The sequence below is a fragment of the Tilletiopsis washingtonensis genome, assembly GCF_003144115.1.
Source record: "Tilletiopsis washingtonensis strain MCA 4186 unplaced genomic scaffold FA09scaffold_6, whole genome shotgun sequence".
In the NCBI taxonomy this organism is placed as follows: domain Eukaryota; kingdom Fungi; phylum Basidiomycota; class Exobasidiomycetes; order Entylomatales; genus Tilletiopsis; species Tilletiopsis washingtonensis.
This window is the reverse complement of record NW_020312003.1, coordinates 613,843-635,965: the sequence shown is the minus strand read 5'-3', so window position 1 is coordinate 635,965 and position 22,123 is coordinate 613,843. Positions and strand designations below refer to the sequence as shown.

At 67.7% G+C, this 22,123-nt stretch overlaps 5 protein-coding genes across 5 annotated transcripts; 3 read left to right on the top strand and 2 right to left on the bottom strand.

Moving 5' to 3' along the window:
• Positions 1-1,778: 1,778 nt before the first annotated feature.
• FA09DRAFT_337600 (hypothetical protein) lies at positions 1,779-10,526 on the top strand (the record flags this gene model as incomplete). The annotated part of the gene is made up of 9 exons (XM_025744016.1): positions 1,779-2,504; positions 2,565-2,734; positions 2,790-8,204; positions 8,777-8,840; positions 8,910-9,747; positions 9,812-10,137; positions 10,197-10,229; positions 10,288-10,352; positions 10,418-10,526. The coding sequence occupies 9 exons, from the start codon at positions 1,779-1,781 to the stop codon at positions 10,524-10,526; spliced, it is 7,746 nt and encodes a 2,581-aa protein (XP_025599759.1).
• Positions 10,527-11,908: 1,382 nt separating this feature from the next.
• On the bottom strand, positions 11,909-13,859 carry FA09DRAFT_337599 (hypothetical protein; the record flags this gene model as incomplete). Its single annotated transcript, XM_025744015.1, has 5 exons — positions 11,909-12,001; positions 12,073-12,386; positions 12,493-12,706; positions 12,918-13,007; positions 13,155-13,859. The coding sequence occupies 5 exons, from the start codon at positions 13,857-13,859 to the stop codon at positions 11,909-11,911; spliced, it is 1,416 nt and encodes a 471-aa protein (XP_025599758.1).
• A 793-nt stretch (positions 13,860-14,652) lies between these two features.
• FA09DRAFT_359498 (hypothetical protein) lies at positions 14,653-15,238 on the top strand (the record flags this gene model as incomplete). Its single annotated transcript, XM_025745117.1, has 3 exons — positions 14,653-14,972; positions 15,036-15,090; positions 15,156-15,238. Coding segments are annotated over 3 exons (457 nt in total), but the record flags the coding sequence as incomplete, so codon positions are not given.
• Positions 15,239-15,792: 554 nt separating this feature from the next.
• FA09DRAFT_306293 (Rad4-domain-containing protein) lies at positions 15,793-20,008 on the top strand. Its single transcript, XM_025740528.1, has 4 exons — positions 15,793-16,579; positions 16,636-18,819; positions 18,872-18,958; positions 19,008-20,008. Exons 1-4 carry the CDS (start codon positions 15,896-15,898, stop codon positions 19,800-19,802), a joined length of 3,750 nt encoding a protein of 1,249 aa, XP_025599756.1. The 5' UTR covers positions 15,793-15,895; the 3' UTR covers positions 19,803-20,008.
• FA09DRAFT_328868 (hypothetical protein) lies at positions 19,859-21,971 on the bottom strand. The gene is made up of 6 exons (XM_025741945.1): positions 21,587-21,971; positions 21,285-21,497; positions 21,080-21,223; positions 20,762-21,028; positions 20,147-20,710; positions 19,859-20,085 (listed from the first exon to the last, which is right to left on the bottom strand). Exons 1-6 carry the CDS (start codon positions 21,893-21,895, stop codon positions 19,981-19,983), a joined length of 1,602 nt encoding a protein of 533 aa, XP_025599755.1. The 5' UTR covers positions 21,896-21,971; the 3' UTR covers positions 19,859-19,980.
• Between the last annotated feature and the right edge of the window lie 152 nt (positions 21,972-22,123).

The window sequence follows — 22,123 nt, the reverse complement described above, 5'->3', positions numbered from 1 at the left end:
CCCGTCTGCTGCCGCCGCCGCCGCCGCGCCTCGGCGCTGCCTCCGGCAGGTGCTTCGCCCGGGCTCGCTGCGCGCCCGCACGCCCCTCGCTTCCCCACATCCCGGCCCTCCCAAGCGCCGGTGCGAGCTTTGGCGGCCGCGTAGGCTGCAGGTGGCATGCGCACTGTGCTTGTCGTTACTTCCTCTCTCGGACCACTGCAGCACCGGCACTGCGAGGCCCGACGCTCGTTTGCAGGGACAAGCGGCGGCCTCCGAGGCGGGCGTGTGTCGCACCCTATTGGCCTGTGGGAGCGGCGACGTGTCCTCTGCTGCTCGCGCGCGCTCTGCTTTGTTTGCAGCGCGCTCCAGCCCTCGTCGGCGCCCGGCCCAACGCCATCGACGGCCGCCGCCGGCTTTCAGCAGGGCGCTCAAGAGACGGCGGACGGCGGAGTGCGGGCGGTCTAGAAAACGGCGCAGGCCCGCTGCACGGCGATCGCTGCATGGTGTGTGCGCCCGCCGTCCGCGCGCGCGGCGACGGACCCGATGCCCCGCATCCGCATCCCCGCTCGGCCTCGCGCTCTGCCTCAGGCACTGCCGCCGCGGCTGCAAACGGCAAGCGCTGACACGCGCGCTGTCATCCACCAGCAGCGCAGCCCAGCAGCGCTCGGCCGCATCGAGGCGCGCTGCCGCCCGCTGAGCGGCCGCAGCGCAGGCGGAGCCAGAACGCGGCGTTGCGGCTACCACTCGAGGGCGCGGCAGCAGAAGAGCAGCAGCGGCGCATGGCACCAGGCGAGCGGCCTCGGCGGGCTCGGCGCTACGCAGGTGCCTATTTCATGCTCCGGCGCCGGGGCAGACGAGCGCAAGAGGGCGCGTCGCGTGAGGAGCGGCGAGGCATCGGCACCGCATTCGGCGGCCTTGCGCTGCACGCTGATGCGGCGCGGCCAAGAGACTGGCAGCGTGCACGCGGCTCCGACACTGGCCCAGTGCGGCGGCACCGAGTGGTCTCACCGCGACAGAACGGCAGCGCAGGGGTTCGTCCGGACGGCGCCGGTGCCTGCGGCGGCTGTCCTGCGGCCGCGGCGTGCTGCCTGGGCAAGGGCGCTGAATGCACCTTGAGCGCAAACAGACAGCACTGCCGCCGGTGCTTCTGCTGCGTGCGTGCTGCAGCATCTGCTGCCGCCGAGAGCGCAGCGCAGGCGTCACGCCCGCACGTCAGGCCGCACCGCCGTCTGCGCTGCTGAACTGCCTGCCCCGCACTCGCATTCGGCCCCCGCGCCTGCGCTTGCTGCCTCGCCTTCTTTTGCCGCGCCTGCAGCTCTCCTGCTCAGGTGCCGTGCGGCGATGCGGCGATGCGGCGGGCGCGGCGCATCGCAGCTGCGGCTCCAGAGCGCAGGCTCTGCTGGTTGCTGCGGCTTGCGGCGCGCAGAGTGCGAGTGTCAGAGGGCCGGCCCCTCTGCGGCCCTGGCGCCGCTCGGCCTCCTCGCTGCACCCGCCGCGCTCTCGCACGCCTTCTTCGCCTGTTCCCCACGCCGCTCCCTCCGCGTTCCGCTCTCCCATCCCCCCGTCTCGGTCCCCTCCGGCAGCAGCACGCAGGCCACGCAAGAGGCCGCCCCGCGCGCCGCTCTCTCTTGCCTTCAGCGCGACCCCGCGCGCACTCTCTCTCCCGCTCGCTTCGACTTCGCCGGCTGCGCTCGCCGCCGCCCGTTTCTTTCGCACCCTCACCCTCTCCGGACACCCTCGCCACCCGGCGCACCTCGCACCGCTCCTTCATACCCCTCGGGCGCCCAGCCCAGTGCGCCATGGCCGACGACAATGCGTCGCTCGGCTCGCGCGGCGGGCTCGTGAACCGCCGCGGCGGCCGCACCGGCAGCCAGGAGACGGCGCGCAGCGGCCAGGCCATGTACCAGCCGGGCACGCCGCTCGGCTACCTCGCCGCCCGCGGCACGCCGTACGAGAAGAAGTACTTCACCAAGAAGCTCGGCTTCTGCTGTCTCTTCCTCGCGCCGCCCATCATCCTCGTCACCGCCGTCATTACGCTCGTGCCCGTTCTCTGGGCCGTGGCGAACCACGCGCTGCACACGGCGCAGCTGCACGTCTACCAGGCCAACATCACCAACGTCGGCAACACGTCCTTCCCGCTCAGCATCGACGGCCGCGTCAAGAAGACGGGCATCTTCCCCGCCCGCCTCATCTTCCGCAAGCCCGTCGACATCTACTGGAACACGCCGCCGTCGTCCGAGGGCGGCATGCGCGAGCTGCACCTCGGCCAGATGACGCTCGCGCGCATCAACGCCGCCGCCGGCTCGGCGCTCGTGCGCCAGGCGACGACGTTCCAGGTCACCGACGAGGCCGGCTTCGGCGAGTTCTCCGAGTACCTCATCACGCAGCCCGAGTTTACGTGGCAGCTGCGCTGCGAGGAGGTGCGCGCCGAGGCGTTCAGCTTCCTGCCGACGTACAAGCCGTTCCGCTTCATCAAGAATGTCGTCTTCAAGGGCATCGACAACTTCCACGACATCAAGATCCTGGTGCGTGGTGGCGCAGCCCGTGGCGGGAGGAGCGTCTGCTGACCCAGGGTGCACCCACAGGCACTGCAGCTGCCGGGTGACGACCCGCAGGGCGGCATCACGACGATTGCCACCACGCAGCTCGTCAACCCGTCGGCCTTCAGCGTCGAGGTGGGCACGCTGGACCTGGCCTTGTACTACAAGGGCATGTACCTTGGCCCGGTGTCCACGGACGGCCTCAACCTCACGACGTCAGTGCTGGCGCCATGGCACGCTCTCTGCTCTGCTGACACGCCCTGCACACAGTGGTGTCAACATCGTGACGCTCTCCGGCCGCCTGATCCCGCACGCGGGCAACCAGACGGAGCTGGACCTGCTCGGCGAGCTCTTCACGGCCTACATCAACGGCGAGGTCTCGCCCGTCGAGGCGCGTGGTCTTTCGACGCGCCAGTCCAACGGCGAGACGATCTCGTGGCTGAGCCAGGGCATTCGTGCACTCGTGGCGCAGATTCCCTTCCAGAGTCCCGATCCGATTAACCCCATCAAGGGCATCCAGATCGACTACGTCTCGCTCGTGTACAACCAAGAGGAGCCTTTCAACCCCGTGCTGTTCTCGAACGAGCTCGTCGGCACGTTCGCCCTGCCCTTCGGCTTCTCGCTCAACATCCTGTCGCTCGCGACTCAGCTCAACATCGAGTTCATGGGTGCGCCCGTCGGCAGCGTCTACGGCCCGTACGGCAACTCGTCGACGGACATTCAGGTGCTCAACGCCGGCCAGACGGCCGGTGTGATCAACCTCACGCTGCCGCCGTCGAAGCTCTTCCTGCCGAACGGCACCGAGGCGGCGCAGAAGCAGCTCGTGGCCTTCCAGAACGCCTTTACCTACTCGTCGTCGGCCAACTTTGCCGCCAAGGGCTCGGCCAAGGCCATCACCGACACGCCGCTCGGCCGCGTGCTGCTCGACGGCATCGCATTCGACGTCACGACTGGTCTCGCCGGCCTCAATGGCCTGCTGACGTACCCCACGATCATCAATTCGGTCGACGTGACGGGCGGCACCTCCGACGCCGTGTCGCTCGGCGTTGCGCTGACGACGATCAACCCCTCGAACCTCAACCTCACGACGGGTGACGCCACCTTTGAGCTCGTCAAGGACGGCGTGGCGCTCGGCAATGCCACGCTGCCCAACCTGAACCTCAAGATCGGCCGCAACGACGTCAATTCGACGTCGTTCTTCGACCCGAACCGCTCCCCCAAGGGCCTCGAGACGCTGAACCGCTTCATCAGCGGCCTCGACACGAACCTCGAGATCCGGGGCTTCGATCGCTCGTCGCCGGTGGCCTCGCTGAACCCCACGCTCGGCGGCATCGTGCTCAACGCGACGCTGCCCGGCCTGAAGACGAGCCTGGTGCGCTCCGCGAACCTCACCGTGCTGGCCTCGACGGGCATCACCGACGACATTGCCAACTCGCATGTCGACCTTGCGAACCCGTTCAGCTCGAGCCTTGCGATCTCGCGCATCGCAGCCAACGCCTCGGCGCACGGCATCTTCCTCGCCAACATCAACACGCCGCTGGAATTCACGGCCGCTGGCAAGGCTGTCACGACGTCGCCCATTGTCCCTCTGTCGGTCAACCTGTACCCGCCGGACCTGTTCTCGATTCTGCGTGCCTTTGCCATGCAGCGCGGCCTGAATCCGGCGTACATCGACGGTGTCGTGCAGCTCGGCGGCTTTACGCTCACGCCGACGCGCGACGAGGCGCAGCGCAAGCGCGACCTCGCCGAGCAGAAGACTTTCGTGCTGGAGGAGGACGACAAGATGGCGCAGGTCCTCATGGGCGTCGGAGCCAACACGGGCGCCGCGATCAGCGAGCAGCTCGGCGACGACGAGGGCATCGACTTTAGCGGCGAGGATGCCGTGCTCAAGCGCGCGCTCCCGCTGCCCGCCGACGGCGTGCAGAAGCGTGCCAACCTGTACACGGGCTTCAACCTGGCCAGCTACGTGCTCGACGCCTTCTCTACTGCCACGGCCGACCTGGTCATCGTCTCGGACGCCGTCATTGGCGACTACGGCACGACGCTCACGTTCTCGCAGAACAACGTGCCGCTCGGCGTCGACGACACGCTGCTGCTTCTGCTGCCCACGCTTGCCGCGCCGATCGTGCAGAAGATTGTCGACGGCTCGATCCTCAACATCGACCGTGTGACGATCCTCGAGGCTCGCCCCAACTCGTTCCGCGCCTCGCTGCAGGGTGCTCTGACCAATGCCGGCCCCTTCGACGGCGTCGTGTCCTTCCCCGAGGGCCTCGACATCTTCTGGGAGGGCCGCCCGCTCACCTCGGCTGCATTCCCGAACATCTCGCTCGTCGGCGACCTCGGCTCGTCGCTCAACATCGAGCTCGAGGGCCAGATCCCGGACGTGGGCTACTTCACGGACTTCCTCAAGTACGTCATCCTCAACCCCTCGTTCATCTGGAACATCCGTGGCCAGGGCATCTCCGTCGCGGCGCTCGGCATCGTCGTGCCGGGCATCACGATCAACAAGGATGTGCAGCTCACGGGCCTGAATGGGCTCCGCAACCAGGTCATCATCAACTCGTTCGACGTGCCCTACAACGAGCCCGGAGGCGGCATCCACCTCACGGCCGTCAGCACGATCAACAACCCGGCGCAGGTCGGCGTGGCGCTGTCCCGCTTCGGCACGACGATCACGCGGAATGACTCGCTCATCGGCCCTGCCGCGGCCGAGGGCGCGTTCACGTTGCAGGCGCTCGCCGTCACTACGGTGCCGCTCGTCGGCAGCATCGTCCCGCAGCAGGGCTTCGGCCTCGAGGTGCTCGGCGAGGTGCTGACGAACTTCGTGCACAATGTCAACACGCCGCTGATCGTGCACGGCGAGTTTGCCGGCCCCGAGGACGTCGTGTGGCTCAACGAGGGCATCCGCGTGCTCAACGTCGAGGTGTCGCTGCCGTCGCAGGACTTTGAGGTCATCCGTCTGATCTCCATCAACCAGCTCTCGCTGTTCTTCACGGTGCCGACGGCGTACAACCCGCAGTCGGACTCGATGAACACGACGGCGAACTTCTTCCTGCCCTTCACGCTGCCTGTGGACATCAAGACGACGGCCGGCCCCTTCACGGCCAACTACCAGGGCCAGAACTTTGCCGTGCTCAACATCCCCGAGTCGAACACGCTTACAGACGTCGAGGCACGCATCCTGACGCTGATGTTTAACAATGTGCCCTTTGCCGTGTACAACAACGGCGAGTCGCGCCGCATCTTCTCGCAGTTCGTCGCCGATGTGACGCGCGAGGAGATCGTCACCTTCAACCTCAATGGCCAGGCCACGGCGAACACACTGACCGGAGCCGGCCTCGTGACGATCCGCGACATTCCCTTTAACCTCAACACGAACATCCTGGGTCTGCAGAACCTCAACGCGCGTCCCGCCATCGTCTCGGACCTCGACGTCGCGCGTGGCTTCCCCACGTACCTGCTCATCACCGTGGCTGTGACGCTCTTCAATCCTTCGGACATTACGATTGGCGCTGGCGACGTGCAGTTCGCGACGCTCTTCCAGAACCGCGTCATCGGCCGTGCGCTCATCAACGACATCCTGCTCGTGCCTGGCGAGAACCGCGTGCCGACGCAGATTCTCTACTCGCCGCAGGGCGCCGAGAACGTGCGCGCCGGCCAGACGCTGCTTGAGAACTACGTGCAGAACATCACCTCGGATGCAACCGTGCAGGGCACGAGCCAGACGACGCCCATTCCGTCGCTCATCCAGGCGCTCTCCGGCATCACGCTCACGGCGCAGATTCCGCCGCTGATGAAGCTCATCGTCGTGCAGGCGTTCCTCGAGGTGCCGCGCGACATTGCGCAGACGGGCATTGCCCAGGCGAGCGTGCTCATCGCCAACCCCTTTACGGCGTCGATCAACATCATCCAGCTGTACGCGCAGGCCGTGTACGACGGCATCGTCGTCGGCACCATCGACCAGAACCTGCGCAGCAACCCGATCAGCGCGCCGGGCAAGGTCACGACGCAGTCGCAGCAGCTGCCCATCGCGCTGGACATCGACCCGAAGACGCTCATCCGCTTTGTGATTGCCGTCGCGCGCGACACGGGCACCAGCCTCGGCCCGCTGCCGCCGTTCCTGCAGCAGGTGCTCGACCTGCCCGACACGCGCACGACGATCATCCCCGTGCCCGACGACCAGCAGCCGCCGTGTGTGTCGGGCCGTGCGTTCGACACGCTCGGCGCCGTGCTGCAGGCGCTGCGCGGCCTCGCCACGTCGATTCCCATTCGCTCCACGGTCAAGATCGACGAGTACCAGACGGACCTCAACTTCATCCAGCAGCCCGTGCCCACGCAGACGGACGAGACGGCTCTCTACCTGCTCGGCCCCGCCGGCGCGCCGCTCATCCAGCTCATCGTGAACCAGTCGACGCTGACGGTGACGCAGGCCAACGCCACGAGCCTGACGAACGAGGGCTTCTTCACCTCGCTCGCCGGCTCGCTGATGACGGATGCACCGGCCGATGCGTACATCGAGTTCCCCGAGCCGATCCGCATCGGCTACAACGGCCGCGACATTGCCGAGATCTCGCTGCCGCCGATCTGCTCGAGCCCGCCGGACGGCGTGCCGAACCTGCGCTCGCAGGGCCAGCTGACGATCCTCGACGAGCCTGCCTTTACCGAGTTTGCCGACTACATCCTCAACAACGCGCAATTCCAGTGGCGCCTGTACAGCAACCGCGTGCTCGTGCGTGCGCTGGGCATCCGCTACCAGAATGTCATCCTCGACAAGACCATCACGCTGGACGCATTCAACGGCCTGCCCGGCATTGTCATCACCAAGTTCGAGGCGCCCAGCGACGGGCCGGGCTTCATCAACATCAACATCGAGGCGCCCATCTACTCGCCGGCGTCGCTCGGCGTCGAGCTCGGCACGGCCAACTTCGATGCGTACTTTATGGGCACGCTCGTCGGCCCCATCGCGGCGCGCAACCTCTTCCTCGCCTCCAAGGCGACGACTGTGGCGATCATCGACGGCCGCATCGTGCGCCAGACGGGCCAGGGCCTCGTCAACATCGGCATTCTCTTCTCGCAGTTCCTGGCGGGCCAGAACTCGACGCTCGAGGCGCGCGGCGTGTCCGTCATTTCCCCTGCGTCCAATGGGCAGCCCGTCCGCTGGCTCAGCGACGCCTTCAGCCGCTTCCGCACCAACGTCATTCTGCCGGGCAAGATCTACCAGATCATCTACTCGATCACGCTCTCTGACCTGACGGCCGTCTTCCTCGAGGGCTCCAACAGCGGCTACAGCCCGACGGTGTCGAACAACCGCACGCTGGCGACGTTTGCCAACCCCTTCGGCTTCGGCCTCGCCGTCGCGCAGGCCGGCCCGAAGATTGCGATCGGCTTCGACGGCGGCACTGCGGCGAACCTCAACCTGCCGCTGGCCGACGTCGTCAGCTCGGGCACGTCGCGCGGCCCCAACGACCGCCAGCCGCTGGAGATCAACTTCCGCAACCAGCTGCTTGTCTCGGCACCCGAGGACCACGGCCGCTTCCAGCAGTTCCTCGCGACGACGACCAACGAGCAGACGGTCAACTTCCAGCTCCGCGGCAGCACCGACGTCGTCGCCATCACGCAGATCGGCAACCCGACGATCACAGGCATTCCCTTCGACGTGCCCAGCTCGCTGGACGGCATCAACTCGTGAGTACGCGCGTGCTTTTCTGACCGTGGCGTGTGCGGCGCAAGGGCTGCGGCGCCAGCAGATGTGCTGCGGCTGCGGCGCGTGGCGCGCGGTGGCGCCGACGCTCAGCGGAGCGCGGAGCGCGGCGAGGTCAGCGGCCATGGTGGGAGGTGGTGGTGGGGCGCGAGGTGGGAGGTGGTGGTGGGGCGCAAGGTGGAGGAGGGTGCGCCGGTGTGATGCGCACGCGCCAGCAGCCTGAGTCTGGGTGCGCGGCGCGCGTGCTGGCACGCGCACGCCTAGGCGCTGCTTACGTAGGCAGAGCCGCGGGGGCCGCGGGGCGCAAGTGCTCGGTCGCCGGCTCCGAGAGCCGAGCTCAGGGCGCGCGCCGCACGTGATGCGGGGTCGCCGGCGGCCCTGCATGAGGCTGTGCTGAATGTGGGAGCGGCAAGCCACAGGCGTGGGAGCCGGCGTGCCTGAGTGCGCCTCTGCGCCTCGCGCTTCTGCCGCGCCGCGCCGCGTCGCGCCGCGTCGCGCCTCTTGCCTCTCCTCCACCTATCGTGCCGCTTTGCTAACTTCTCACTTCTCCTCGCAGCTTCGGACGCACAGCTGAGATCGGCCGCCTCGATGTTACTGACGCCACTTCAGAGTATATCATAGTTAGTACTGTCCAGTCCACGCGCACGCCAAGCCATCGGAAGAGCGCAGCTGACCAGAGCGACGCATAGATTCCTCTCGAAGCAACACTGCAGAATCCTAGCGACATAACACTATCCTCGGATCGCTTCCTGCTACCCGTGACATTCACAGGAACGGAGATCGGACGTGCCTTCATCAACCCAATCTTGCTCATTCCCGGAGAGAACCGTCTCTCGGTGGAGTTCCGCTACGGCCCGCAGATCTCTGGCGGCGACCCGGGCAACCCCACGGCCGAGAAGGTGCTCCAGCAGTACCTGCAGCCGCCGGAGGGCCAGCGCAACGGCATCCAGGTCACGCCGCTTGCCATCATGGGCCGCAACGGCGCAAACCCGCCGCAGTCGCCCTACGACGCGCTCGAGCCGGCCCTCTCTCGCGTCGTCGCAAACACGGAGCTCCGCGGTATCGGCAGCCGCATCATCGTGCGAGTAGACGTGTTTATCACTGGCGAAAGTCTCCTTCAAGGCCTTATTGGGACACTGAACGGGGGGGCCACGCCTGCCTACGTGGAGGCACTCCTGACCGCTTTGAATGATCTTCCGGTGCCGCTGCAAGTCCGCAGCGTCAAGTCGCAGATTTTCAACACCAACGAGGGTCCGCACAGCCAGACCGGGCGGCGCGACTACGCCACTTTCGACTACACCTTCCGCAACGCCTATATCTTGCCCGCGGCGACAAGCACATCGAACCCCAATCCCGCAGGGGGCACCCCGGCGCCGGAGCGCATCACGCGCATTCTGCTCACGCGCGGTCTCTTCGGCTCGCTCACTCTGATCGGAAACAACGTCGATGCGTACAACACCATCGGGGCCAGTGTCAATGGCCGCTCAGGAACGTACGAGATCCCCTCGCTGATGTATAATCAGATCGGTGAGTGCGCCGCGTCTGCAGTGCGCCCGGCGAGCGTGGCTGACCGCTTGCCCTTCGCTCGCAGACGTCACTACGACGTACAGTTTGCAACTGGCACCCGGACTGCCGGCGCTGCCCATCAGCGGCCTCGAGGACCTGCTCGGCAAGCTCGCGGGTGCCACTGGCGATCTGCTCGGCGCCCTCGGCGACATCCTGAAGCAGCTGAGCCAAGGACAGCTCGGCCAGCTGCTGCAGATCCCGCAGCTCGCCCCGCTCAAGGGCATCGTCTGCACGCTGACGCAGAACAGCGGCCCGCTGGCGTTCCTGTCGAACACGCTGCTGCTCGCGCTCGGCTGCTCGAATGCCGTGCCTGCGACGATCGCATCGAATGTGACGAGTGTCCTGAACGAGGTGGGTTCTTTGCTGCAGCAGAAGCGTGCTGCCGACGCTGACACCCTCGCCCCTTCCAGACGGTTGCCGGTGTCACTTCCGCAGTCAATCAGGTTCGTGGAGGCTGAGCCTCCTCTTGGGGCGTGTCGCTGACTCTCTCGCCGCTCGCAGACCGTTTCTGGCGTGACGTCGGCCGTCAACAACACCGTTTCGAGCGTCGGCAACGGCGTCGAGTCGTGCGTATCCGTGCCTGCGCTTGCAGCCGACGAGTGTCGCTGACGTGTCCCTGTTCCTCTCGCAGTGCGGCCAACACGACGGCTTCCACTGTCAACGGCGTCGCCGGGGCTGTCAATGGAGTCACGAACGCTCTCGGCGGGCGCGCGGCACCCATGCCGGTCGACGAGCTGTAAGCGGCGCGTCCGACGGCACCTGGCCGTGCACCTCGACGTGCGCGTGCCCCCACTCTCCTTTTTTCCCCTGTCTCTTCTACCTGGCCTCGGCTCTTGCCCCACCCGTGCCCCTTCTCTCTCTATTCATTCGTGCCTCTGACCCGCCTCGCCTCGCGGGCCCGCGCGTCGGGCGCGCGCTCCTCCTCTCTCGAGGAGGCGGTGCCCGCGCCTCACGCGCGCGCGCGTCCGTGCTGCGTGCGGCGGCGAGATACCCAGCGCTGCTGCTGTCGCCTTACCTTTGCCTCTTGTCTTGCTGGCGCGGCGCTTCTCAATGCCATGGCCTTGCAATCGAGCGGTGGCGGGTGCGAGGAGATCGGGGTCGGTGGGTGGAGGCGAGCGCGCGTCCGACACACGGCGCGCGCTTCGCGTCGTGCGCGCCGCGCGCAGGAGTTGCGAGGCGCGTCCGAGGAGCCGGGCTCGCTGACGCGCCAGATATGGCACGCAGCGCCTGGTGATGCGTGTGCAGCTGGGCGTGCTGCTGACTGTGGTGCGATGCGAGGCTGCAGATAGAGTGGGGGTGTGGTGGAGGAGAGAAGCGCACCGGTCATGGCACGGCGCGAGCTGAGCGCGGCGCGGCGGCGGCCCGCGCCCTAGAAGTAGCGCGCTCTGCGGCCGCTCTCTTTCCCACGCCCGCCAGCGCTGCATCGCTGCGGTGCGGCCTCGTCCCGCTCATTCTCTGTCCCAGCGGACGTTGCGCTCCGTCTTGCTGGCTGGGAGTTGCGACGGCGCCGAAATGTCCACAGGGACAGCCGTGCGACACTCACGGCTGCTCGAGCACCCTGCCAGACATGCCGCGTCGGCCGGCGGTCAGCATTCTCGCGCACTCGGCCTCGCTGCGCCGCGCGGCGTGTGCTCGCGCCCCAGTCCCGCCTCTTCCACGCGCACGCTCGAGTGCTAGTGCTTCGCCTCCTCACGCTGCCGATCTCACACGCTCGCTCGAGTAATCTCGTCAACGGACTGCGGCAAGCGCAGCGCACGTGCACGATGCAAGGCGCGCGGCTCGCGAGGGAAGTGAGACGCTGGAAGAGGCTGAGTGGGTGTATGCCGCGAGGGCGACGGATGCTGTGCGAGACGGCGAGAAGGTGCAGGACAAAGACGAGGCCCGTGTCCGACGGGGGATGTGGGTGACACGAGAGGCAGGTCGAGTGCGAGCCGAGGAGGGAGATGGGACGAGGAAGTGACGAGCTCCTGCGCCAATCGATCGCGTGTAAGACAGGAGAGGCGGAACAAGTACAAAGCGAGCCAGGAAGGGAGATTGGGACAGGTGGCTGAGACTGGGCCGAGAATGAAGGTGAGCGGGCTGTGGTGGGCCATTGATGTTGCTCTGCGCACCTGCTGCCGCTTTACTGCTCGTCGCCGTGCTCGCTGTCCTCGTCCTGCTCCTCGTTGTTCTTGATGTTGAGCCGGCGCTTCTTCGCAGCTTTGGTGTTCTGTATCTGGGACGAGCGTCGCGCAGGTTCAGCTCCTCTTCCGCAAGCTGCGCCGCACGGCGTTGAAGATGCGCGACGCGCTTCTCGACGTCGACGTCCATCTCCTCGTCCTCGGCGGCGTCCTCGCCGTCGGCGCCGACGGCGGCGGCCGCCTTCTTGACCGCCTTCCTCGTCGTTGCCGCTGCCATCTGCATCTCCTGCTTCTTCCATGTGTCGAAGAAAGCTCTTCTCGTGTAGAGAGACATCGCCCAGCGGCCGATGGGGGGCGCCTTGCCGTCGTCGAGCGGCTCGAGGCTTGGCCTCGACGGCGCACGCGCGGCCGCGGGGAACATGCCCGTGGCGTGGTACCAGTCCTGAGCACGGAAGAGCAGCAGATCGAACTGTTGCAGGTCTAGTCGGGCCGCGCGTGCGTCAGTGCGAGCGAAAGAAGAGGAGCGGCGAGGAGCGAGGGGCGGCAAGGAGCGAGAGGCGCGAGCAGGGACGAGGGCCGCTCTCACCTATGGCCACATCGAGAGCCGGCATGCGGAAGTACACGCTGTCGTCGAAGTTGACAAGCATGCAGAAGCCGTCGTTTGCCGCATCCTCATGCAGTCCGGGCGTGAGGCCGATCACCAGACTGAGGCAGTGCCACAGACGATGAACGAGCGGTGCCGAAGCTGGATGGAACTCCTGCAGGTGGTCGTGTACGCGCCCGGCTGAGTACGCTAGGTCCTAGGAGCGCGTCAGCATACCCGGCGAGAGAGACACGCGCTTCGTCAAGCGACGACGGCGCTCCTGCTCCGCGACGTGAGACGTGCGCTTCGCTGAGCGACGATGGCGGGTGCTCCGCCAAGCGAGACGTGTGCTTCGTCGAGCGATACTGGCGCCCTGGCATCGCCGACAGGACCGACAAGAGCCAGCTCGACGACGACGCTCGACTCACTTTCTCCACAGCCGGTGCGTACTGATGAATCAGCGGAGCGACGAAGCGCTCCGTGTAGCTCTTCGCCCACAGCATCATGTCGCGCGACGCCTGGGCCATACGGACGAGGTCAGTCCAAGCATTCGCCAAGCCCACGCGCCCAAGCAGACGCCGCGCTTCAGCGTGTCACCTGAGCAGATGCTCCCAGCCGGAGCGCGGCGTCTTTTGCTTTGCAGCAGGCGCACAAGTCCTACTCACCTGCGATCGGCTGGCAGTGGACTCAATGAAGGAGCCTGGCGCTTGTCCGCTCCATACGGCCAGCTCGACGCTCAGATCCTGGCGGGCGCTAGTTCCCGTCTCGGACTCGTCGGCCGTCTTTGCACCGGCTGTCCGCGAGTCGTCGGCCAGCGTGACCATCGCCGACGACTCACTGTCCGGCGGCGGTCGAGGCGTCATCGCTGCGCACCGGTCCTTCTCCCCCTTCGCCTTCTTCCTCTCGGCCTCCCTCTGCTCCGCCTGCACCCTCTTCTCAGCTTTCTCCCTCTTGGCCTTCTCTACCTTCTCCTTCTCCGCAATGGCCTGCTTGACGGCCGGCTCGGCCAGACACGCATCACGCAGCTTGCGGCCCTGTGACAGTGCTATTCTCAGGCTGGGCAGAAGGCGCTGCGGTGCGTGGATGCGATGAAAGGCGACTGCAGTGCGCCCGCCGCCGAGCGCGATCTCGCCGACGCCGTCGCGCCGATAGATGTGCGGGCGATTGGCGTCGTTGAGCATCGCCACATCGGCGCCCGAGATGTAGCGCTCTCCGTTGCGCACGCGGATCGCGTCGGCGAGCAGCTGGCCCTCGAGAGCGACGGCGGGCTCGCCGACGGCGACGCGCAGCTTCAGCGGCGTGCGAGCGAGCGTGTCGGTCTGGCGGTCGATGAGAATCTTCCTGCCTGGGTTGCCGAGGAAGCTGCTCATGACGACGTCTGGCAGCTGCAGTGGGGCTAGGTGGTGCGAGTGCGCGGGCGGGACGGCGACGGACAGCGTGCTCGGGGGAGAGAGGCAGCGCTGAAGCGGCATGGGCGGGGCAGGCAGTAAGAGTGCTGGCGCGGCGAGTGCGGCGCGCGCGCGCCGAGGCACAGCACAGAGGAGCAGGCTGAAAAGCGCCCAGCAGGTACGGCCGAGCCGCCGAGAGGTGTGCCATGGGGCACAGTCTAGTGGGCAGTCCTCTCCCTTTCCAGTCGCGAGTCTCCCGCCGCCGCGCAGCCCACCGGCAGCCACGCCACGCTGAGGCCTAGCGACGGCGCCAGCGACACGGCCATGCACCGCATCATCGGCACGCCCCGCCGCAGCTCAAGCAGCCGTCCCCGCAGGAGGACAGCCAGCTCAGATGGCGCAGCAAGGGCGGCGAGGGCACGCGGCGCGTCTTTCGCGAGGCGCGCTCTGCGCCACGCGTCGCGGCTGCGCCCCTGAGGGCTGCCGGCACGCTCTCAATCGGGAAGTTGCGAGGAGCGCCGCAGCCGCACGCCGAAGACGCCGGCAGCTCAGCGCCCGACGCGGCGACTTCGAGCGCCGCACACAGCTCACCACTCTGACTTCCCGATACAGCGGCAGCGTCAGCAGCCGGCCTGTCGCATCTCATGCTGCTGCTGCTGATGAGGTGCGGCGCAGCGCACGAGACGGCAGGCGGGCTTGGCCGTCTCTCTCGCCTACAAAAGGCGGCGCTGCGTGGCCCTCGCTCTTCCTTGCCGTCCTCCACCACTCGCCACATCTGCGTGGCATCCCCTCGCAGCAGCCCCTCTCACCGCACTCCACCTCAGCACCCCCCAGCACACCATGCAGCTCTGGAACGCGAACGCGCGCCAGTGGCAGCAGTTCACGCCCACCCACGCGCCCGCCGGCAAGGCGCAGCCGCCGCCTCGGTCTTCGCTCGACCCGCACCAGCTGTGGGCCTTCATGGGCGAGACGCTCTACTCTCTGGTGCCTGCCGCTGCTCCTGCGGGCGTCGGACCGAGCGAGGGCCTCTTCCTCCTGGTCCCGCACCATGTAAGCGCTTGGGCGACCGCGGCGCCCATGCTGGTGCACCTCGAGGTGCGTCGGCCGCGCTGCGTTGTCCTCCCGCCCTCGGCTGACGTCTGTCTTCCTGCCTCGCAGCCTCACGAGATTCCCGTGCGCCTGTAGCTGCCTCGAGCGCTCGGACCTCGACATGGTGCGTGGATCCGCTGCGGCCGTCGTCCAGCAGTGCATCTCTTGCTCACACTCCATCTCTCGCAGTCCAGGTCCGTCCCGCTTGCGCACTGAGCAGCGGGCATTGCCCAGGTCGCCACCGCCGACCAGCAGCCCGCCGCTCCCGACCGCTTCACTCTCTCTCGTCTCGTCTCGTCTCGTCTCGTCTCGTCTCGTCTCGTCTCGTCTTGTCTCGTCTCGTCTCGTCTCGTCTCGTCTCGTATCGTACCGTACCGTCTCGTCTCGTCATCGACATGGCTCGCGCAAGTGGCTGGATGCTGTCCGAGGCCGCAGCCGGCTCGCTTCTCGTGTCCGCACCACCCTGTCCGCCGCGACGCAAGCGTGGCGGCCCGTCCTTCCCACTCCCCTCTCGCCTGTCGCGCCGCACCTCTCATGCCCAATGCATCATGTGCCGCAGCGCGCTGTAAGAGTATGTCGCAGCGCATGATGATCGCGCAGCACTTGGAAGAGCGGCAGAAGTCTGAGTCGAAGCGTCGCCGAGGCACGAGAGACGACGAATGAGGTGCATACGGCGCCGCCGAGCTGCCATCCCGTGCGACGCGGCGGCCGCTTGGATCGCTGCGTCATCAGCCTGAGCCGCGGCTGCACTTTCTGAGAGCGCGCCGGCGACCCTCCACCTGAAGCGCGTCCGGCGCGCCGCGCCGTCCTTGCTTCTCGTCCACCACTCATCCACGCGGCCGCATCCCGAGCTGCACGCACGCTGCACCACTCCCGTAGCAGCGCACCGCCGCCGTCAGCTGTCAGCCCTGACGGCCCAGCGTGCCGCGATGCCGCCGCGGCGTGGCGCCCGCCGCTTTCCCACGCCGCCCACGCCCGACGAGGTGCTCTCCATCCACGAGCTCTCCGACGACTCGGTCGCCGAGGCACCGGCACCGGCGCGCCCAGCACGAGGAAAGGCGGCCGCAGTCAAGTCGCGCGGTGGCAAGGCAGGCGGCAGCACCTCGGCTCGCAAGCCGCGCTCGCGCAAGCCGCCGCAGCCGGCCATCGAGCTCTCCGACTCGGCCGACGAGGCGTCCGATGGCGAGGAGATGGACATGGACGAGGTGGATGTGAGCGCTGCGGGCCCAAGCGGCGCTGTAGCTGAGCCAGAGGAAGAGGAGATGGAGATGGAGATGGAGGAGGTGCCGCTGGACGGCGGCGAGGGCGAGGCCGACTACTCGGCGGCGTACGCGGTCGCCGAGGCAGCGCGCCAGCCTGAGAACGGTGATGGTGCCGCAGCTACGCCGGCCATCTTCCACGATGGCAAGGGTCAGGCGGCTGGCGTCATCTCGCTCAACCTCGGCGGCGGCAGCGCGGCGGCGGGCGGCAGCAAGGCGAAGCGGGCACAGAACGAGAACCGCCTCACGCCGCGTGACCGCGCCGTGCGGCTGGCGAGCCATAAGCTCGGCACGCTGGCGATGCTGGCGCACGCCAAGGTGCGCAACTCCTGGGCGAACGACGATCCGCTCAAGGTGGGTGCAGGACTGGCTTGGTGCGGCTGTAGCTCAGTGCTGACGCGCGCCGGCAGGACGCGCTGTACGACAGTGTCCCGCAGGCACTGCGCACCAAGCTCAAGCTTATCCATCCCAAGCGCGTCGCCAACGTGCGCGAGCGAGTGCGCATGTTTGAGGCCTTCATGCGTGACCTCGTCGTCTGGTGGGCGCACCGCCGCTTCCGCCTTGAGCCGAACATGACCGCCACGGCAGCACTGCGCCAGCCGAACCCCGACGCGCTCGCCGGCGCGTTTCCGCCGCCTGGCGGCCGTGTCGACGGCTGGGTCGTCGAGAGTGCAGCGGAGCGAGACGAGCGCTGGCGGCAGGAGCGCGCACAGCGCCAGGCGCACGCTCGCGAGCTCGCCGCTCGCAGCAAGGAAGGCGGCGCGAGTCGTGGCAAGGGCAAGGAGAAGGCTATCGACGTCGATGCCGCGCCCAAGGCGCCGCGCCAGGCGTGCCCAGACATTACGCTCTTCGGGCCCGGCGCCAACAGCGTGACGCCGACGTACCTGCACCTGGCACCTTCGCTCGAGCTCATTATCTCTCCCGAGAGCCTGCTCGAGCGGCACGAGGCGCGCAACGGCTCGCGCGAGACGTCTGCGCAGCTCTTCTGCAGCATGTGTCGCGCCTTGGGCATTCCGGCGCGCCTTGTCATCAGCGTGCAGGTGGCGCCGTGGAGCATCGGCGCAGCAAAAGTCGCCACCACCACCGGCGCCATCGAGAAGAAGCCCAAGCGCAGCGCGACGGGCACGGCGAAGCTGCCAAAGGCCAAGCAGATTCAGGAGAACCGCAAGCCGGAGGGAGAGTACACGAGCGACGAGGATGAGTGGGAGCTCGGAGACGGCAGCGTCGCAGGCTCAGCGAAGAGTCCTGCAGTCACGCCAGTCAAGGCGCGCACAGGCCGCCAAGCCAAGGGCAAGGCTGCGAATGGCACAGCCAGTCGGCCGGCCAGCATCGCAGGCACCGCGAGCGGCACCGAGTCACTGGCGCACCGCAGCGACGTCGAGCTCTCTGTCAAGAGCAAGCGCTCCGTCGCGCGCAGCAGCGTCGCCGGCTCTGCGGCTGCATCGCCCGCTCAACCGAGCAAGACGCGCAAGCCCGCCACCTCGGCGGCCAAGGGCCAGCGCAGCCGCTCGAGCAGTCTCAGCAGCGCCGATGGCGACGCCTCGACGTCCGTCGCCGGAGACGCCAGCAAGGGCAAGGCGAAGGACCAGGCAGCGGACGAAGAAGACCCTCGCGCACGCTGGGCCAACGGCCCGATCGAGGTCGAGCATGTGCCGCGCTTGCGCCGCGCCCGCCCCAAGAAGCTCAAGGCCACCGAGCTCGAGGCCGACGCCGTGTCGGACGTCGAGGTCGTCGACACCGAGGCGCCGCCGACGATGTGGGTCGAGGTCTTCTCGAAGCCGTGGCAGAAGTGGCTCACCGTCGACCCGGTGCGCGGCCGCCTCGAGCCGGCGGGCAACCGGCACATGGAGCCGGCGCCGAGCGACCGCACGAACCGCCTCGTCTATGTCGTCGCTTTCGAGGAGGACGGCTTCGCGCGGGACGTCACGGCGCGCTACACAAAGACGCTGCACTCGCGCGTCAGCCGCATGCGCCCGCCGCCGATCGGCAAGGGCGCCAAGAAGGACGCCTGGTGGGCCTCGGTCATCGCGGCGCTGCACCGTCCGCAGCATCTGGACCGCGACGCGGCGGAGGACGTCGAGCTGGAAGAGGCGGCCGGCAAAGAGCCGATGCCCTCCAGCGTCGGCGGCTTCAAGGACCATCCAGTCTTTGCCATCGAGAAGCACCTCAAGCGCGACGAGGTCATCCACCCGCTGCACCAGATCGGCACGTTCCAGGGCATCAAGGTGTACCCGCGCGGCAACGTCGTCTCGTGCCGCAGCGCGCGCCAGTGGTACAACGAGGGCCGCGTCGTGTCCGATGGGCAGGAGGCGCTCAAGTGGGTCAAGAGCCGCGGCTACACGCTCGCCAACAAGCGCGCCGAGGAGCAGGCGCGTGCCGAGGGCGGCGAGTCGCCCATGGAGGGCCTCTACGCCGAAAACCAGACGGAGCTATACCAGGCGCCGCCCGTCGTCGATGGCGAGGTGCCCAAGAACTCCTTTGGCAACATCGATCTCTTCGTCCCGACGATGCTGCCCGCCGGCGCTGCGCACATCCCGTACAACGGCGCCGGCAAGGTGGCCAAGAAGCTGGGCATCAGCTATGCCGAGGCGATCGTGAGTCGTGTGCAGCGACTGCTTGAGCTCGGGCTGACACGACTCTCTGCAGACTGGCTTCGAATTCCGCAAGTTCCGCAGCATGCCGCGCCTGACGGGCATCGTCGTGCCCGAGGAGTACGAGGACCTCGTCGCTGAGGTGAGCGTTGTGTCTCGCGCGTCACGGCTGCTGCTGACGCTCTGCACAGGCGTACTGGGAGTCGGAGCATGCCGCAGCGGAGAAAGAGTTCAACAAGCGCCAGGAGCGCGCGATGAAGAACTGGAAGAAGATGCTCAATGCGCTGCGCATCGCTCAGCGCGTCAAGGAGCAGTACGGCGCCGACTCGGAGCACGCACAGGCGACCTCGGCGCCTAAGCAGGCGAAGCGCGGCGCCGCTCAGCCAGCTGTCGCCGACGAGGTCAGCAAGCTGCGCGCACTCGAGGAGGATACGCAGGCGATGGAAGAGGCCAGTGGCGCCGACCTCACCGCGTCGGTCGGCGCAAGCGACGCCGACGAGTCGATGGACCTCGACGCGGCGGAAGCCGAGGCGCCAAAGCGCGGCAAGATCGTCTCGCTCGCGGCGTTAGCCTCCAAGCGCGGAGAGCAAGAGCAGGCCACTTCCACTCGCGGCCGTGCTGCAGCGCGTAAGAGAGCACGCTCGCCCTCCTCGAGCGCGGACGAGGCGCCTGCCGCGCCTGCTGCGCCCCAGCCCAGCTCGTCGCGCCTGCGCATCCGTCTGCCGGCCTCGATGCACACACTGCGCCGCCCCGAAAGCCCGAGCCAGGCCACCGAGACCTCGCAGGCCGCTGCTGCTCCGCCGCCGGCGAAGAAGCAGGCCACGCGCGCGCGCCGAAGCGCCGCCGCCACTCCGGCCGCCGAGGCATCGTCGACGCCTGTGCGCCGCAGCGGACGCACAGCCCGCAAGGTCAACGAGCGCGCCTACGAGGAGGCTCTGGGCAGCAGCGACGACGACTCCGACGCCGACGCCGACGACCTGCTCTGAGCGAGACACACACACATACCGCCACGTCACCGACCGTCGCCTGCGATACCAGCCATAGCATGTTGTCGAGACTGAGATTGCGTGGACGAGGCGAGGCCGACAGCGAGGGTATGATGATACGTGAGAGAAGCGTCAGGTGGAGTCGTAAGGAGCGAGGAGTCGCGAGAGGCGGCGCCGGTCACGAGATGAAGACCTTGCGCGCGGACGTGTAGGGGAACGTCTGTCCCGTGCGCGGACATGTAACGTGTCCATACGCGTTGGCCGTGGCCATCTCTTGCAGCGCCTGCGAGGAACAGTCAGTTGATGCATATCCTCCGCGGCTCCGCGGCACAGCGCACACGCACCGTTCGTGAGTACACGCGGCCGTTGGGCAGACAGAGCGGCGGGTCGTTCTCGTCCATCACGCGCCCGCTGATGCGGCACACGAGCGTCGAGTTGGTGTGGTGGCTCCACGGCACCTCCTTTGCCAGCTGGCCAAGGCCGTCGGCGTCGCACACGGGGCAGTTGGCATTGCGCTCGTCGCCCAGCTCGCTGTCGCGTGCATGTCCGAGCGCCGAGGAGCTGCGCGCTGCAGCCGACGAGGGCGGCGAGGATGCCAGCAGGCCGCCAGACGTCAGCGGCGCGGCCGAAGGGAGCGTGACTGCCGGCGCCGTGACGGACGGAGCTCCGCCGAGCGGCACCGACGTTGTGTCGCCCCACGTGCGGCCACCGAGGTGCGCCGGCGGCTGCGTGGCGCCAGCAGCACCGCGCGCCGTCTCGTGGCTGTAGCACGCCGGCAGCTTGAGGCTCGACAGGCCGGCCGAGAGCGCAATGTGCAGGATCGGCTGCGGCGGCAGGCTGTGGATCTGCAGCGCACACTCGCGGAACGAGCGGCTCAGCGTGTGCCAGCGGTCCTCGCTGTAGAGATCCTGCAGATGGGCGTGAGCTGCTGTGAGCGACTGCAGCGGCGCTGTGCTCACCGAGTATGCCCACTTGCCAGGCGGCATGGCCAGCAAGCCCATGGCTCTCCGGACCTGTGCGCACATGCGCAAATGCGCCTCGTTCTCCTCCGCGTCCTCGCCGGCGCTGAGCTTCTCTGCGCCCTTGGCGCTGCCCGGCGGGCCGGACGTGAGGAGCGGCAGCAGATGCCGGCTGGCATAGCTCATCGCCTCGGTGATCGACTCGCGCGTTCGTGTGCGCGACAGCTCGATGAACTCTTGCAGCCGCAGCTCAAACTCGAGGGTCGACTGCATCGAGGCTCAGACCTTGCTCCATTGAGGCACGCATGCCGCACTCACCTTGATCTTGCGCAGCGCAGCCTTGTTCTCCGAGCACCACGCCAGCGCCATTGTGCAGGAACGCGGCTGTGTGCTGTCTCGTGGCGGCAACAGCGACCTCTCAATGCGTGCGATCTCGCTGAAGATGTCTGCGTCGATCAGATTCTGCAGGAGCCGCGCACCCATCAGACAGAGGCCCACTCGCACCTGCGACATCGCGGCTCACCTCAATGCCACGGCTGCGTGCCAGCGTCGCGGCGCTCTCGTGGAAGCCGCAGCGCAGGAGGTAGTCGCACAGCATGCGGTCCAGGCGCACACGGCTCCAGTCCTCAAAGGCAGCGCTCGACGTCGACTCGATCTGGTGCAGCTCGTGCAGGTGCGCCGTGCGTGCGGCCGCCGAGGCGAGGGAGCGCTCCGTGGCATCGCCAACAGGAGCGAGCTGTGCAGAGGGTCAGCACGCAAGACACCACGAGCTCGCAGCAGAGCAGCGCCGCGGCTTGCAGTCGAGCACGCTGCGTCACTGCTCACCTTGCGCTTCATGCCCCGTAGCCGGCCAAGAACAGCGTCCAGGGTGCGCTCGGCGTCAGAGCGCGGCGCGGCGTCGTGCGTCTCGTCGATGCTCATGCCGTCGACGCTGCGTCGCGGCTCGGGCGCCGAGCTGCTGGGCGCCGCCGCACTGGCGCCGCCGCTGCTGAGTGCCGTGGCGCACCAGGCGAGGTCGCGCTCGACGATGCGCTGCTGGGCGCGCAGCTGGCGGCGCAGCTCGTCAAAGGGCGTGCGTGCAAACGGCTGCTCGAGCAGCAGGATGCCGTCGAGGTTCGGCCGGCTCGCCGCCATGGCGGGCGTGTGTGAGGTGCGGAGCGGCGCTGTGTAGTGCGCAGTGGTGCGCCGGCAGGTAGAGAGCTGGCGAGAGATAGGGACGTGAGGCAGCATGCGAGAGGCGCACCGAGTGCGGGGCAGGGCGACTTGAGCTGCGTGCAGCGTGTGAATACAACGGCGCGTCTCGGCTTGTATTACGCCTCCACTCGGCACTAGAAAGTGCCGTGCCTGGATTGCTCGGCTGCT

What these genes read in the sequence shown, in the direction of transcription:
- FA09DRAFT_306293 (XM_025740528.1), top strand. Translation starts at nt 15,896, where the DNA reads ATGCCGCCGCGGCGTGGCGCCCGCCGCTTTCCCACGCCGCCCACGCCC. An exon ending in TCAGCTATGCCGAGGCGATC is followed by an intron (nt 18,820 to 18,871) that starts GTGAGTCGTGTG and finishes GACTCTCTGCAG; the next exon opens with ACTGGCTTCGAATTCCGCAA. An exon ending in ACGAGGACCTCGTCGCTGAG is followed by an intron (nt 18,959 to 19,007) that starts GTGAGCGTTGTG and finishes CGCTCTGCACAG; the next exon opens with GCGTACTGGGAGTCGGAGCA.
- FA09DRAFT_328868 (XM_025741945.1), bottom strand. Translation starts at nt 21,895, where the DNA reads ATGGCGGCGAGCCGGCCGAACCTCGACGGCATCCTGCTGCTCGAGCAG. An exon ending in CACGCAGCCGTGGCATTGAG is followed by an intron (nt 21,224 to 21,284) that starts GTGAGCCGCGAT and finishes CGGCTCCTGCAG; the next exon opens with AATCTGATCGACGCAGACAT. An exon ending in CTGGCAAGTGGGCATACTCG is followed by an intron (nt 20,711 to 20,761) that starts GTGAGCACAGCG and finishes GCCCATCTGCAG; the next exon opens with GATCTCTACAGCGAGGACCG.